At 47.6% G+C, this 14735-nt stretch overlaps 1 protein-coding gene across 8 annotated transcripts in view; it reads right to left on the bottom strand.

Annotated features, from left to right (window-relative positions):
- Positions 1 to 7251: 7251 nt before the first annotated feature.
- smoc1 (SPARC related modular calcium binding 1) overlaps positions 7252 to 14735 on the bottom strand; it is a 199286-nt gene continuing 191802 nt past the window's right edge. For 6 of the 8 annotated variants that reach the window (XM_071366902.1, XM_071366901.1, XM_071366900.1 and 3 more), the window contains one exon: positions 7252 to 11088. In XM_071366902.1, the coding sequence (XP_071223003.1) occupies positions 11049 to 11088 (40 nt within the window). In that variant the 3' untranslated portion in view covers positions 7252 to 11048. The remainder of the gene's footprint in view (positions 11089 to 14735) is intronic. The other 2 variants (XM_071366897.1, XM_071366898.1) reach the window with 1 other exon arrangement.

The raw sequence follows: 14735 nt of genomic DNA on the forward strand, positions 1-14735 counted from the left end.
GAATTATATCAACAACAAAAAACCACCAGGTTTGCCCCTAGGGGGATATACAATGCAATCAATGTGTTTTCACCCAAGTAAGGTACAATTCCAAATACAAATACATCCTTCTTGGTCCGTGTGCTGGGATATGGAAAAGGGAAAAGGGTGCATTCTTATGTATCACGATGCCTACACCACTGCTGTTAATACAGTAGGTGGCAGCATAGGCCTCTCCAACCCAACTCTTTAAATATATCTTTTCTCATTTATTGAAGTCTAACTCTAGCAGGAAAACCACATTTGCTGACAATCTTTTTAAATGTTGAAGAACCTTATGCCTTTTTATCCCATCGTGAAGCACAGTTATTTTCAGGTTTTACAGAGATGTTTGATCAGGTTCAAGTCCGGGCTCTGGCTGGGCCACTCAAGGACATTCAAATACTTGTCTCGAAGCCACTCCTGCGTTGTCTTGGTTGTATGCTTAGGGTCGTTGTCCTGTTGAAAGGTGAAGCTTCGCCCCCAGTCTGAGGTTTTGAGCGCTCTGGAGCAGGTTTTCATCAAGGATCTCTCTATACTTTGTTCCGTTCATCTTTCTCTCGATCCTGACTAGTCTCCCAAGAATCTCTCTGTACTTTGCTCCAAACACCCCCACAGCATGATGCTGCCACCACCACGCATCACCGTAGGGATGGTGCCAGGTTTCCTCCAGATGTGACGCTTGGCATTCAGACCAAAGAGTTCAATCTTGGATTCATCAGACCAGAGAATCTTGTTTCTCATGGTCTGAGAGTCTTTAGGTGCCTTTTGGCAAAGCTCCAAGCGGGCTGTCATTTGCCTTTTACTGAGGAGTGTCTTCTGTCTGGCCACTCTACCATAAAGGCCTGATTGGTGGAGTGCTGCAGAGATGGTTGTCCTTCTGGAAGATTCTCAGAGGAGATGTCAGAGTGACCAGTGGGTTCTTGGTGGGAAAAGGGAAGGGAGCTGAATACTTTCCCGAAAGCACTGTATAACCCTAACTAGAACTTAATGGGAATTATAACTAATGTTCTGGGAATGTTCACAGTTTGCTGGGTAAGAAACAACACAAGTTATTCATTCATTAAAATAATTCATCCCCAATTTCTGATAAGCTTCTGCAGAGTAATTAGGGTGGCAGGATCTCTGTGCCAAATTACACTCTATTCCCTATACACTACGGGCCTTGGTCAAGGCTAGTAGGACTCGATGGAGACAGCTATAGTCAGAGTATTGTTCAAAGGCCATGAGTGTGAAGGAGCATTTAAACATTTACGATTGTTCATGTTGAAAATATCTCAAAGAACATGTTTAGGAACATTTTAATATATAAGACTGTCAACAATATCAAGTAAAATACTTCTGTAGCACCTGCAGTACCCACAAGTCATGTACACATTCCAACCCTCACCTATCCACCCAGAACACACACACATAGACACACAGACACACAGACACAGACACACATATACACACACACACACACAGACACACACACACACACACACACACACACACACACACACACACACACACACACACACACACACACACACACACACACACACATCCCTAAGCAGCTGCGCCATTATAAAGTCTTGTGAACTCCACAAGACAGATGTAGTGCAGCTGCCTCTTGGCTCCAGTTTCATCTGTTCTACCCCTCTACCCCCTATCCTGCACCCCATCCTACCCTCTACCCCCTATCCTGCACCCCATCCTACCCTCTACCCCCTATCCTGCACCCCATCCTACCCTCTACCCCCTATCCTGCACCCTATCCTACCCCTCTACCCCTATCATGCACCCCATCCTACCCTCTACCCCCTATCCTGCACCCCATCCTACCCTCTACCCCCTATCCTGCACCCCATCCTACCCTCTACCCCCTATCCTGCACCCCATCCTACCCCTCTACCCCCTATCCTGCACCCCATCCTACCCTCTACCCTGCACCCCATCCTACCCTCTATCTTGCACCCATCCTAACCCCTACCTACCCCCTATCCCATCCTAACCCCTACCTACCCCCTAACCTGCACCCCATCCTACCCCCTACCTCCTATCCTGCACCCCATCCTACCCCCTACCCCCTATCAAATCAAATCAAACTTTATTTGTCACATGCGCCGAATACAACAAGTAGACCTTGCCTTACCGTGAGATGCTTACTTACAAAGCCCTTAAACCTAGTGCAGTTCAAGAAGAGTTAAGAAAATATTTTCCAAATAAACTAAAGTAAAAAATTATAAAAAGAACACAATAAAATAACAATAACAAGGCTATATACAGGGGGTACCGGTACCAAGTCATTGTGTGGGGGTTAAAGGTTAGAGGTGATTTGTATATGAAGAAGGGACTATGCATAGATAATAAACAGCGAGTAGCAGCAGTGTAAAAACAAATGGGGGGGGTCAATGTAAATGTAGTCCGGGTCAATGTAGAAGTGACTATGCATAGATAATAAACAGCGAGTAGCAGCAGTGTAAAAACAAATGGGGGGGGGGGGGGGGGTTAATGTAAATGTAGTCCGGGTCAATGTAGTCTTATGGCTTGGGGGTAGAAGCTGTTAAGGAGCTTTTTGGTCCTAGACTTGGAGCTCCGGTACCACTTACCGTGCGGTAGCAGAGAGAACAGTCTATGACTGGGGTGACTGGAGTCTCTGACAATTTTTTGGGCCTTCCTCTGACACCGCCTAGTATATACAGTGGGGAGAACAAGTATTTGATACACTGCCGATTTTGCAGGTTTTCCTACTTACAAAGCATGTAGAGGTCTGTAATTTTTATCATAGGTACACTTCAACTGTGAGAGACGGAATTTAAAACAAAAATCCAGAAAATCACATTGTATGATTTTTAAGTAATTAATTCGCATTTTATTGCATGACATAAGTATTTGATACATCAGAAAAGCAGAACTTAATATTTGGTACAGAAACCTTTGTTTGCAATTACAGAGATCATACGTTTCCTGTAGTTCTTGACCAGGTTTGCACACACTGCAGCAGGGATTTTGGCCCACTCCTCCATACAGACCTTCTCCAGATCCTTCAGGTTTCGGGGCTGTCGCTGGGCAATACGGACTTTCAGCTCCCTCCAAAGATTTTCTATTGGGTTCAGGTCTGGAGACTGGCTAGGCCACTCCAGGACCTTGAGATGCTTCTTACGGAGCCACTCCTTAGTTGCCCTGGCTGCGTGTTTCGGGTCGTTGTCATGCTGGAAGACCCAGCCACGACCCATCTTCAATGCTCTTACTGAGGGAAGGAGGTTGTTGGCCAAGATCTCGCGATGCATGGCCCCATCCATCCTCCCCTCAATACGGTGCAGTCATCCTGTCCCCTTTGCAGAAAAGCATCCCCAAAGAATGATGTTTCCACCTCCAAGCTTCACGGTTAGGATGGTGTTCTTGGGGTTGTACTAATCCTTCTTCTTCCTCCAAACACGGCGAGTGGAGTTTAGACCAAAAAGCTCTATTTTTGTCTCATCAGACCACATGACCTTCTCCAATTCCTCCTCTGGATCATCCAGATGGTCATTGGCAAACTTCAGACGGGCCTGGACATGCGCTGGCTTGAGCAGGGGGACCTTGCGTGCGCTGCAGGATTTTAATCCATGACGGCGTAGTGTGTTACTAATGGTTTTCTTTGAGACTGTGGTCCCAGCTCTCTTCAGGTCATTAACCAGGTCCTGCCGTGTAGTTCTGGGCTGATCCCTCACCTTCCTCATGATCATTGATGCCCCACGAGGTGAGATCTTGCATGGAGCCCCAGACCGAGGGTGATTGACCGTCATCTTGAACTTCTTCCATTTTCTAATAATTGCGCCAACAGTTGTTGCCTTCTCACCAAGCTGCTTACCTATTGTCCTGTAGCCCATCCCAGCCTTGTGCAGGTCTACAATTTTATCCCTGATGTCCTTACACAGCTCTCTGGTCTTGGCCATTGTGTAGAGGTTGGAGTCTGTTTGATTGAGTGGGTGGACAGGTGTCTTTTATACAGGTAACGAGTTCAAACAGGTGCAGTTAATACAGGTAATGAGTGGAGAACAGGAGGGCTTCTTAAAGAAAAACTAACAGGTCTGTGAGAGCCGGAATTCTTACTGGTTGGTAGGTGATCAAATACTTATGTCATGCAATAAAATGCGAATTAATTACTTAAAAATCATACAATGTGATTTTCTGGATTTTTGTTTTAAATTCCGTCTCTCACAGTTGAAGTGTACCTATGATAAAAATTACAGACCTCTACATGCTTTGTAAGTAGGAAAACCTGCAAAATCGGCAGTGTATCAAATACTTGTTCTCCCCACTGTAGGTCCTGGATTGCAGGAAGCTTGGCCCCAGTGATGTACTGGGCCGTACGCACTACCCTCTGTAGCGCCTTACGGTCAGATGCCGAGCAGTTGCCATACCAGGCGGTGATGCAACCGGTCAGGATGCTCTCGATGGTGCAGCTGTAAAACCTTTTGAGGATCTGGACCCATGCCAAATCTTTTCAGTCTCCTGAGGCGGATAAGGTGTTGTCATGCCATCTTTACGACTGTCTTGGTGTGTTTAGACCATGATAGATCGTTGGTGATGTGGACACCAAGGAACTTGAAACTCTCGACCCGCTCCACTACAGCAACATTGATATTAATGGGGGTCTGTTCGGCCCGCCTTTTCCTGTAGTCCACGATCAGCTCCTTTGTCTTGCTCACGTTGAGGGAGAGGTTGTTGTCCTGGCACCACACTGCCAGTTCTCTGACCTCCTCCCTATAGGCTGTCTCATTGTTGTCAGTGATCAAACCACTGTTGTGTCGTCAGCAAACTTTTTAAAATTAATAATAAAAATATAAAAATGTTCCCCTTTTTCTCCCCAAATTCGTGGTTTCCAATTGGTAGTTACAGTCTTGTCTCATCGCTGCAACTCCCGTACGGACTCGGGAGAGGTAAAAGTCGAGAGACGCGTGTCCCCCGAAACACAACCCAACCAAGCCGCACTGCTTCTTGACACAATGCCCACTTAACCCAGAAGCCAGCCGCACCAATGTGTCAGAGGAAACACCGTATACCTGGCAACTGTGTCAGCGCGCACTGCGCCCGGCCCGCCACAGGAGTCGCTAGTGCGTGATGAGACAAGGACATCCCTGCCAGCCAAATCCTCCCCTAACCCGGACAACGCTGGGCCAATTGTGCGCCGCCCCATGGGGCCTGGACTCTAACCCAGAATCTCTGGTGGCACAGCTAGCACTGCGATGCAGTGTCTTAGACATTGCGCCACTCGGGAGGCTTCGTCAGCAAACCTAATGATGTGTTGGAGTAGTGTTCGGTCACACAGTCGTGGGTGAACAGGGAGTACTGGAGGGGACTAAGTACACACCCCTGAGGGGCCCCACTGTTGAGGATCAGCGTGGCAGACGTGTTGTTGCCTAAACCTTACCACCTGGAGGCGGCCCATCAGGAAGTCCAGGATCCAGTTGCAGAGGGAGGTGTTTAGTCCCAGGTTCCTTAGCTTTGTGATGAGCTTTGTGGGCACTATGGTGTTGAAAGCTGAGCTGTAGTCAATGAACAGCATTCTCACATAGGTGTTCCTTTTGTCCAGGTGGGAAAGGGAAGTGTGGAGTGCGATTGAGATTGTGTCATCGGTGGATCTGTTGGGGCGGTATGCGAATTGGAGTGGGTCTAGGGTATGCGGGAGGATGCTGTTGATGTGAGCCATGACCAGCCTTTCAAAGCACTTCATGGCTACCGATGTGAGTGCTACGGGGCGGTAATCATTTAGGCAGGTTACCTTCGCTTCCTTGGGTACAGGGACTATGGCGGTCTGCTTGAAACATGTAGGTATTACAGACTCAGAGGGAGAGGCTAAAAATGTCAGTGAAGACACTTGACAGTTGGTCCACGCATGCTTTGAGTACACGTCCTGGTAATTCATCTGGCCCGCGGCTTTGTGAATGTTGACCTGTTTAAAGGTCTTGCTCACATCGGCTACCGAGAGCGTTATCACACAGTCACCCAGAACAGCTGGTGCTCTCGTGCATGCTTCAGTGTTGCTTGCCTCGAAGTGAGCAAAAAAGGCATTTAGCTGGTCTGGTAGGCTCGTGTCACTGTGCAGCTCGTGTCTGGGTTTCCCTTTGTAGTCCGTAATAGTTTTTAAGACCTGCCACATCCGACGAGCATCAGAGCCGGTGAAAGTAGGATTCAATCTTAACCCTGTATTGACGCTTTGCTTGTCTGCTGGTTCGTTTGATGGTTCGTCTGAGAGCATAGCGGGATATCTTATAGGCGTCCAGATTTGCGTCCCCGCACCTTGAAAGCGGCAGCTCCAGTCTTTAGCTTGATATGGATGTTGCCTGCAATCCATGGCTTCTAGTTGGGATATATACATACGGTCACTGTGGGGACGACATCGTCGATGCACTTATTGACGAAGCCGATGACTGAGGTGGTAAACTCCTCAATGCCATTGGATGAATCCCGGAAAATATTCCAGTCTGTGCTATCCCATACCCCTATCCTGCAACCATCCTACCCTCTACCCCTATCCTACACCCACCCTACCCCCTATCACCTACCCCTATCCTGCACTCTCATCCTACCTCCTACCCCTATCCTGCAAACCATCCTAACCCCTACCCCCTATCCTGCACCCCACCCTACCCCTACCTGTACCCAATCATACCCCATACCCCCATCCTACTCCCTACCCCCTATCTTGCACCACATCCTAACCCCTACCCCCTATCCTGCACCCCATTCTACCACCATCAACCCTATTTCCCTACCACCACCTTCATCATACCAGAAACCTTTCCCATCAGGACATCTCACATGTAATGTATGATCCCAAACAGCAACATATGGCGATGAGAGACCACCTACTATCCAGACTACAGTAAGGACTTATATCACCATGTGTTGTATTGATACAGACCAATGAACCATTCTTTAATAGCTCCTATCTGACTTTGTGATCTACTGTCAGCAACCGACCTACCGGCTAAGTCTGTTACAGTATGGCTTTATAACAGTAAAGCTAGACAAAGAACCAGGAAGGTGTCGAATACTTAGAAATGTCATTCATTCTAATTCTATGGTCAAATACTACTTTTGTTGGCGAAAAACCCACAGTACACATGATCTTTGTTTTCCTGTGGCCACAGTACCACTGTATTACTTTGTTAAAACCTGCAAGTTCAGGACTACTTTTCACTGTGATCACTTGTCAGCTGAGATCTCGAAGATTGAACATAATCAAAAAGAAACCCAAGATTCTTTAAAAACGTTTATTTCAAATAATGGATGTCAATTGGCTTGGTCAAAAGAAAAAGCTATTGCTTAGTTAAGGTCCTCGTGTTGTAACACACCTGTCTAAAAGATAATGCTTAGTAAGGTCCTCGTGTTGTAACATACCTGTCTAAAAGATCATGCTTAGTAAGGTCCTCGTGTTGTAACACACCTGTCTAAAAGATAATGCTTAGTAAGGTCCTCGTGTTGTAACACACCTGTCTAAAAGATAATGCTTAGTAAGGTCCTCGTGTTGTAACACACCTGTCTAAAAGATAATGCTTAGTAAGGTCCTCGTGTTGTAACACACCTGTCTAAAAGATAATGCTTAGTAAGGTCCTCGTGTTGTAACACACCTGTCTAAAAGATAATGCTTAGTAAGGTCCTCGTGTTGTAACACACCTGTCTAAAAGATATATGGAACTAGATGCTTGCGTTTGAGACGGTCCCTTTCTAAAAGCAGTGATATATTTTCACCAGAAGGGGGCAGTAAATGTGCTGTTGTTCCCCTTAGAGAGATTCTTCTTCTTCCCGTGTCCAAAGCAACCACATCGACACCTGTTACATACAGGAAGTCAAACGCTGTGGGAGAGGTCTACACTCCAAAAAGTAGAGATGGTCTTAACAGATTGGGTCCTATATTAAAGTGTAATAAGTACATTTAGTACCGCTAATTTGTCGTGATGTGAATAAAATAAAAATGGTATTGCTTTTAGAAAGTTTAGTCCAAAAAGCTCCACAATGAAACAAGGAAACCAACAACAGAATATGATACATATTTACATTGAGAGCCTTCCCTCTTACTTTAGTTCCATGGGGACAGTGTATGGCTTCCAGGGATAAGTCCATATAAGCAAACAAATACACACATAAACAATCACAATCACACATAAACAAACCTCATCTTTCTGAATTTAGAAAGATAACAATTTCCATATGAGGGGGGGGATATCATAATTTTTTTCGTCAGTCTTTTATTTTGTATTTTATATATATTTTTTTAAATGATGACTGCGGTGACATTTTGCGTCAGTTCCGCCACTGTTGAAGTGATATCAGACCTGTGGTTTACCGTAACATATTATTAGGACTAATGGGTTAACATAACAGACCACAGACAAAACGTGACCCAAAAGATCTATGTGTTTCTGACATGGAATTTCAGCCGAGGTGTATTCATTAGTGCACACCGTAGCAAAAAAAAAAAAAAGAGTTTCTATTGGACAAATTCAGGTAGGGTCCCTCCCCGTTTCGTCCTGTTTGCTTCTGTTTGGTTCCTAGTGAATACATCTCCCATATCTCTCTCTCTCTGACTCTGTTGGCCTGTTCAGTGTCTGTTCTGCCTAAATTATCTTATGTTTGATTTAATATACAGTGCCGGGGGTTTCATGTCTAAACCTCTCAATATTATGACTCATAAAGAAATACTTTAAACTTAACTCGGTCAGTCTCACAGTTTCCTTTCCACCCATACCAATTTCATATAATGAATATTGCAGTTCATATACATTTTACAAAACAAAACATACTGAACACATTCGCTTGTATTTGTGCACTACTTCCCTGTACATATAGCCTCTCTAGTCAGGGACCAACGTAAATAACACTTCACACACAGCTACTGGACTTCTGAAGAGGTGAATTATGGGAAGATTGAGTCCCTTTACTTCTGCAGCTGAACTCTGAACTTTCATCTTTCGGTTTCCCAGGACGCTATGACAACAGCTAGTCTTCCCTGGGGTTCGTGAACACACACACACAAAAAAAAGACATGATCGTCGGGTAACTGGTGATCTAACGGGTTGTCGTTGGTTTCCGCTGGTTACAGCTACAGTTTAGCAGTTTATTGGAGGGCAAACTGAGGCTGTTGTTCTGCAGCTCGTTTAAAATAAAAGCTTCTTCTTGTCATCAGTGTTACTAAGGAGAACAGAGGGAACACAGCCTCACAGCTGACAGAGTAACGTTGGGACTGGCGGATACACATTATAGGAAAAGTTTGCCGTGTTGGAAGACACATTTAACTGTGCTTCTACTTTCGTGTGCTGTTATATGAAATGACAGGATGTTGTGTTGCAAGAACGACACAGAAACACGGATAATGTCCCAGTGAAGAGCCAGAAACACGGATAATGTCCCAGTGAAGAACCAGAAACACGGATAATGTCCCAGTGAAGAACCAGAAACACGGATAATGTCCCAGTGAAGAACCAGAAACACGGATAATGTCCCAGTGAAGAGCCAGAAACACGGATAATGTCCCAGTGAAGAGCCAGAAACACGGATAATGTCCCAGTGAAGAACCAGAATCACGGATAATGTCCCAGTGAAGAACCAGAAACACGGATAATGTCCCAGTGAAGAGCCAGAAACACGGATAATGTCCCAGTGAAGAGCCAGAAACACGGATAATGTCCAAGTGAAGAGCCAGAAACACGGATAATGTCCCAGTGAAGAACCAGAAACACGGATAATGTCCCAGTGAAGAGCCAGAAACACGGATAATGTCCAAGTGAAGAGCCAGAAACACGGATAATGTCCCAGTGAAGAGCCAGAAACACGGATAATGTCCCAGTGAAGAGCCAGAAACACGGATAATGTCCAAGTGAAGAGCCAGAAACACGGATAATGTCCCAGTGAAGAACCAGAAGCATTGATAATGTCCCAGTGAAGAACCAGAAACACGGATAATGTCCCAGTGAAGAGCCAGAAACACGGATAATGTCCCAGTGAAGAGCCAGAAACACGGATAATGTCCCAGTGAAGAACCAGAAACACGGATAATGTCCCAGTGAAGAGCCAGAAACACGGATAATGTCCCAGTGAAGAGCCAGAAGCATTGATAATGTCCCAGTGAAGAGCCTTACAGGGGATAACTGTCTCGCTACTTTTACACATTAAGGTTAACAATGAGAAGAAGAGGTATTATTCTTACCGAGACCTTTTAAGACACACTAGAAAATATCAAACACATGTCAAAACAGATAGAAAGTCAAACATCGGGAGGAGAAAGTGCAAATATTTTGGCGCCACTTCTTGTGTTATTTTCTCTTGTTTTTTTTCATTCTTCTTTTTGTACAGGAACTGCTCCATCTTTCTGCTCCATCTTTCTGCTCCATCTTTCTCTTTTACTGTCAGGCAGAAAGCGTACAGATGCCTTCCCTCTGTTCTAGCCCTTCCCCCTGTTCTAACCCTTCCCTCTGTTCCCTCTGCCCACTGTTCTATCCCTTCCCTCTGTTCTAACCCTTCCCTCTGTTCTAACCCTTCCCTCTGTTCCCTCTGCCCTCTGTTCTAACCCTTCCCATTGCCCTCTGTTCTAACCCTTCCCTCTGTTCTAACCCTTCCTTCTGTTCTAACCCTTCCCTCTGTTCCCTCTGTTCTAACCCTTCCCTCTGTTCCCTCTGTTCTAACCCTTCCCTCTGTTCCCTCTGTTCCCTCTGTTCTAACCCTTCCCACTGTTCCCTCTGTTCTAACCCTTCCCTCTGTTCCCTCTGTTCTAACCCTTCCCTCTGTTCCCTCTGCCCTCTGTTCTAACCCTTCCCTCTGTTCTAACCCTTCCCTCTGTTCGCTCTGTTCTAACCCTTCCCTCTGCTCTAACCCTTCCCTCTCCCTCTGTTCTAATCCTTCCCTCTGCTCTAACCCTTCCCTCTCCCTCTGTTCTAACCCTTCCCTCTGTTCTAACCCTTCCCTCTCCCTCTGTTCTAACCCTTCCCTCTGTTCTAACCCTTCCCTCTGTTCTAACCCTTCCCTCTCCCTCTGTTCTAACCCTTCCCTCTGCGCTCCTCTCAGCTTCTGGAGCCTTCCTTCCTCACACCAGACGACCTACTGGGAATAGAACAGACGAGAGAGAGAGACAGAGAGAGAGAGAGAGAGAGAGAGAGAGAGAGACAGCGAGAGAGAGAGAGAGAGAGATAGAGAGACAGAGAGAGACAGAGAGAGAGAGAGAGAGAGAGAGAGAGAGAGAGAGAGAGAGAGAGAGAGAGAGAGAGAGAGAGAGAGAGAGAGAGATAGAGAGAGAGAGAGAGAGAGAGAGAGAGAGACAGAGAGAGACAGAGAGAGACAGAGAGAGACAGAGAGAGACAGAGAGAGAGAGAGAGAGAGAGAGAGACAAGAGGTGTAAGCTTCAGGATCCAGCTCCCAGATGCTCCACACACATTCATTACATACATACAGTACATACGTTTGTGCTCACGCAGCTATATATCCATCTCATGACAAGACAACACACGGCAGTCCTCTACAGTACATGTCCGAGCGCTCTCATACACACATGCATGCACGCATATCCGTTTTACACACACACTTTTATGCACACACACCCACAAACACACACACACACAAACACTGGCCCTGTCAGTCAGGAACTAAGATCTAACACTGTCACAGACAGGAACTAGGATCTAACACTGTCACAGACAGGAACTAAGATCTACCACTGTCACAGACAGGAACTAAGATATAACACTGTCACAGACAGGAACTAAGATCTAACACTGTAACAGACAGGAACTAAGATCTAACACTGTCACAGACAGGAACTAGGATCTAACACTGTCTTAGACAGGAACTAAGATCTAACACTGTCACGGAACTAAGGAACTAACACTAGGATGGCCCTCAATCAGGAATGTGTGTGTGTGTGTGTGTGTGTGTGTGTGTGTGTGTGTGTGTGTGTGTGTGTGTGTGTGTGTGTGTGTGTGTGTGTGTGTGTGTGTGTGTGTGTGTGTGTGTGTGTGTGTGTGTGTGTGTGTGTGTGTGTGTGTGTGTGTGTGTGTTCGTGCCTGAGTGATAGGTTTGTTCTCTGAAAAATCATGTGGGAAACAGACTCAACCTCTGAGGTCGATATGTAACTACACCGCCTTCCTCTGTGGTCGATATGTAACTCTACACCGCCTTCCTCTGTGGTCGATATGTAACTCTACACCGCCTTCCTCTGTGGTCGATATGTAACTCTACACAGCCTTCCTCTGTGATCGATATGTAACTCTACACCGCCTTCCTCTGTGGTCGATATGTAACTCTACACCGCCTTCCTCTGTGGTCGATATGTAACTCTACACCGCCTTCCTCTGTGGTCGATATGTAACTCTACACCGCCTTCCTCTGTGGTCGATATGTAACTCTACACCGCCTTCCTCTGTGGTCGATATGTAACTCTACACCGCCTTCCTCTGTGGTCGATATGTAACTCTACACCGCCTTCCTCTGTGGTCGATATGTAACTCTACACCGCCTTCCTCTGTGGTCGATATGTAACTCTACACCGCCTTCCTCTGTGGTCGATATGTAACTCTACACCGCCTTCCTCTGTGGTCGATATGTAACTCTACACCGCCTTCCTCTGTGGCTTATTTTTCCTTCCTTATCTTCCTCCCCCTATCCTTCCCCTCTGTTCCTGCCCCTCTCCTCCTCTCAGTCCTCTCAGTTGCTGACTAGTTGGCTGGTTGACTGGCTGGTTGGTTGGCTGATTTTTTTACTGGTTGGTTGGCTGATTGGTTGACTGGCTGGTTGGCTGACTGGTTGGCTGACTGGTTGGCTGGCTAGCTGGCTGGCTGGTTAGCTGGCTGATTGGTTGACTGACTGGCTGGCAGATTGGCTAGCTGGCTGGTTGGCTGACTGGTTGGCTGGCCGGTTGGCTGGCTGGTTGGCTGGCTGGTTGGCTTGTTAGCTGACTGGTTGGCTGGCTGGTTGGCTGACTGGTTGGCTGACTGGTTGGCTGACTCCTGGAGGACTCCCTTTACCAGACTGTGGCTGAGAGCAGAGGTTACAATAGCCCTGTCCTGGACCCTGATCTACAGTAGAGGTTACCATAGCCCTGTCCTGGACCCTGATCTACAGTAGAGGTTACGATAGCCCTGTCCTGGACCCTGATCTACAGTAGAGGTTACAATAGCCCTGTCCTGGGAACTGATCTACAGTAGAGGTTACAATAGCCCTGTCCTGGACCCTGATCTACAGTAGAGGTTACAATAGCCCTGTCCTGGGAACTGATCTACAGTAGAGGTTACAATAGCCCTGTCCTGGACCCTGATCTACAGTAGAGATTACAATAGCCCTGTCCTGGACCCTGATCTACAGTAGACTTTACAATAGCCCTGTCCTGGACCCTGATCTACAGTAGAGGTTACAATAGCCTCCTTGGACTCCTTTTGGGCTTATCAATCACACACAAAGAAGAGAGAGAAAGAGAGGGATGGGAGGGATGGGAGAGAGAGAGAGGGAGGGATGGGAGAGAGAGAGAGGGAGGGAGGGATGGGAGAGAGAGTGAGGGATGGGAGGGATGGGAGGGAGAGAGAGGGATGGGAGAAAGAGTGAGGGATGGGACGGACGGGAGAGAGAAGGAGGGATGGGAGGGAGAGGGAGGGATGGGAGAGAGAGGGAGGGATGGGAGAGAGAGTGAGGGAGGGATGGGAGAGAGAGGGAGGGATGGGAGAGAGAGTGAGGGATGGGAGGGATGGGAGAGAGCGGGAGGGATGGGAGGGAGAGGGAGGGAGGGATGTGAGAGAGAGGGAGGGATGGGAGGGATGAGAGAGGGAGGGATGGGAGGGATGAGAGAGGGAGGGATGAGAGCGAGAGGGAGGGATGGGAGGGAGAGGGAGGGATTGTAGAGAGAGAGAGGGATGGGAGGGAGAGGGAGGGAGGGATGGTAGAGAGAAGGAGGGAGGGATGGGAGAGAGAGGGAGGGATTGGAGAGAGATGGATGGGAGGGAGAGGGAGGGAGGGATGGGAGAGAGAAGGAGGGATGGGAGAGACAGGGAGGGACGGGAGAGAGAGGGAGTGATATGAGGGAGAAGGAGGGATGGGATGGGATGGGAGAGAGAAAGAGATGTGAGGAAGGGAGGAAGGGAATGGGGGCAGGGACTGACGGGAGGGAGGGAGGGAGAGAAGAGATGGGTAAGTAGCCATGCAGAATGCAGATTGCTTACAGATGGTTGTCAGAGGGGTAATAGAGAGGGTCTGGAGCCCTGAAGAGCAAATCAGTACGTGTGCACGCCTGCATGCGTGACTGTGTATAAAACAGGTTGTGAAAGGGTGAGTGACTGATGGGGGGGGGGGGGGATATGTGAGGGGGAAGAGGCAGGGTGAGTGACTGATGGGGGGGGATATGTGAGGGAAAGAGAGGCAGGGTGAGTGACTGATGGGGGGGGGTAGGGATATGTGAGGGAAAGAGAGGCAGGGTGAGTGACTGATGGGTGGGGGGGTAGGGATATGTGAGGGAAAGAGAGGCAGGGTGAGTGTCTGATGGGGGGGGGGATATGTGAGGGACAGAGAGGCAGGGTGAGTGTCTGATGGGGGGGTAGGGATATGTGAGGGAAAGACAGGCAGGGTGAGTGACTGATGGGGGCGTAGGGATATGTGAGGGAAAGAGAGGCAGGGTGAGTGACTGATGGGGGGGGGGGTAGGGATATGTGAGGGAAAGAGAGGCAGGGTGAGTGACTGATGGGGGGGGATATGTGAGGGAAAGAGAGGCA

Source organism: Salvelinus alpinus, chromosome 25 (assembly GCF_045679555.1).
Source record: "Salvelinus alpinus chromosome 25, SLU_Salpinus.1, whole genome shotgun sequence".
Classification (NCBI taxonomy): Eukaryota; Metazoa; Chordata; class Actinopteri; order Salmoniformes; family Salmonidae; genus Salvelinus; species Salvelinus alpinus.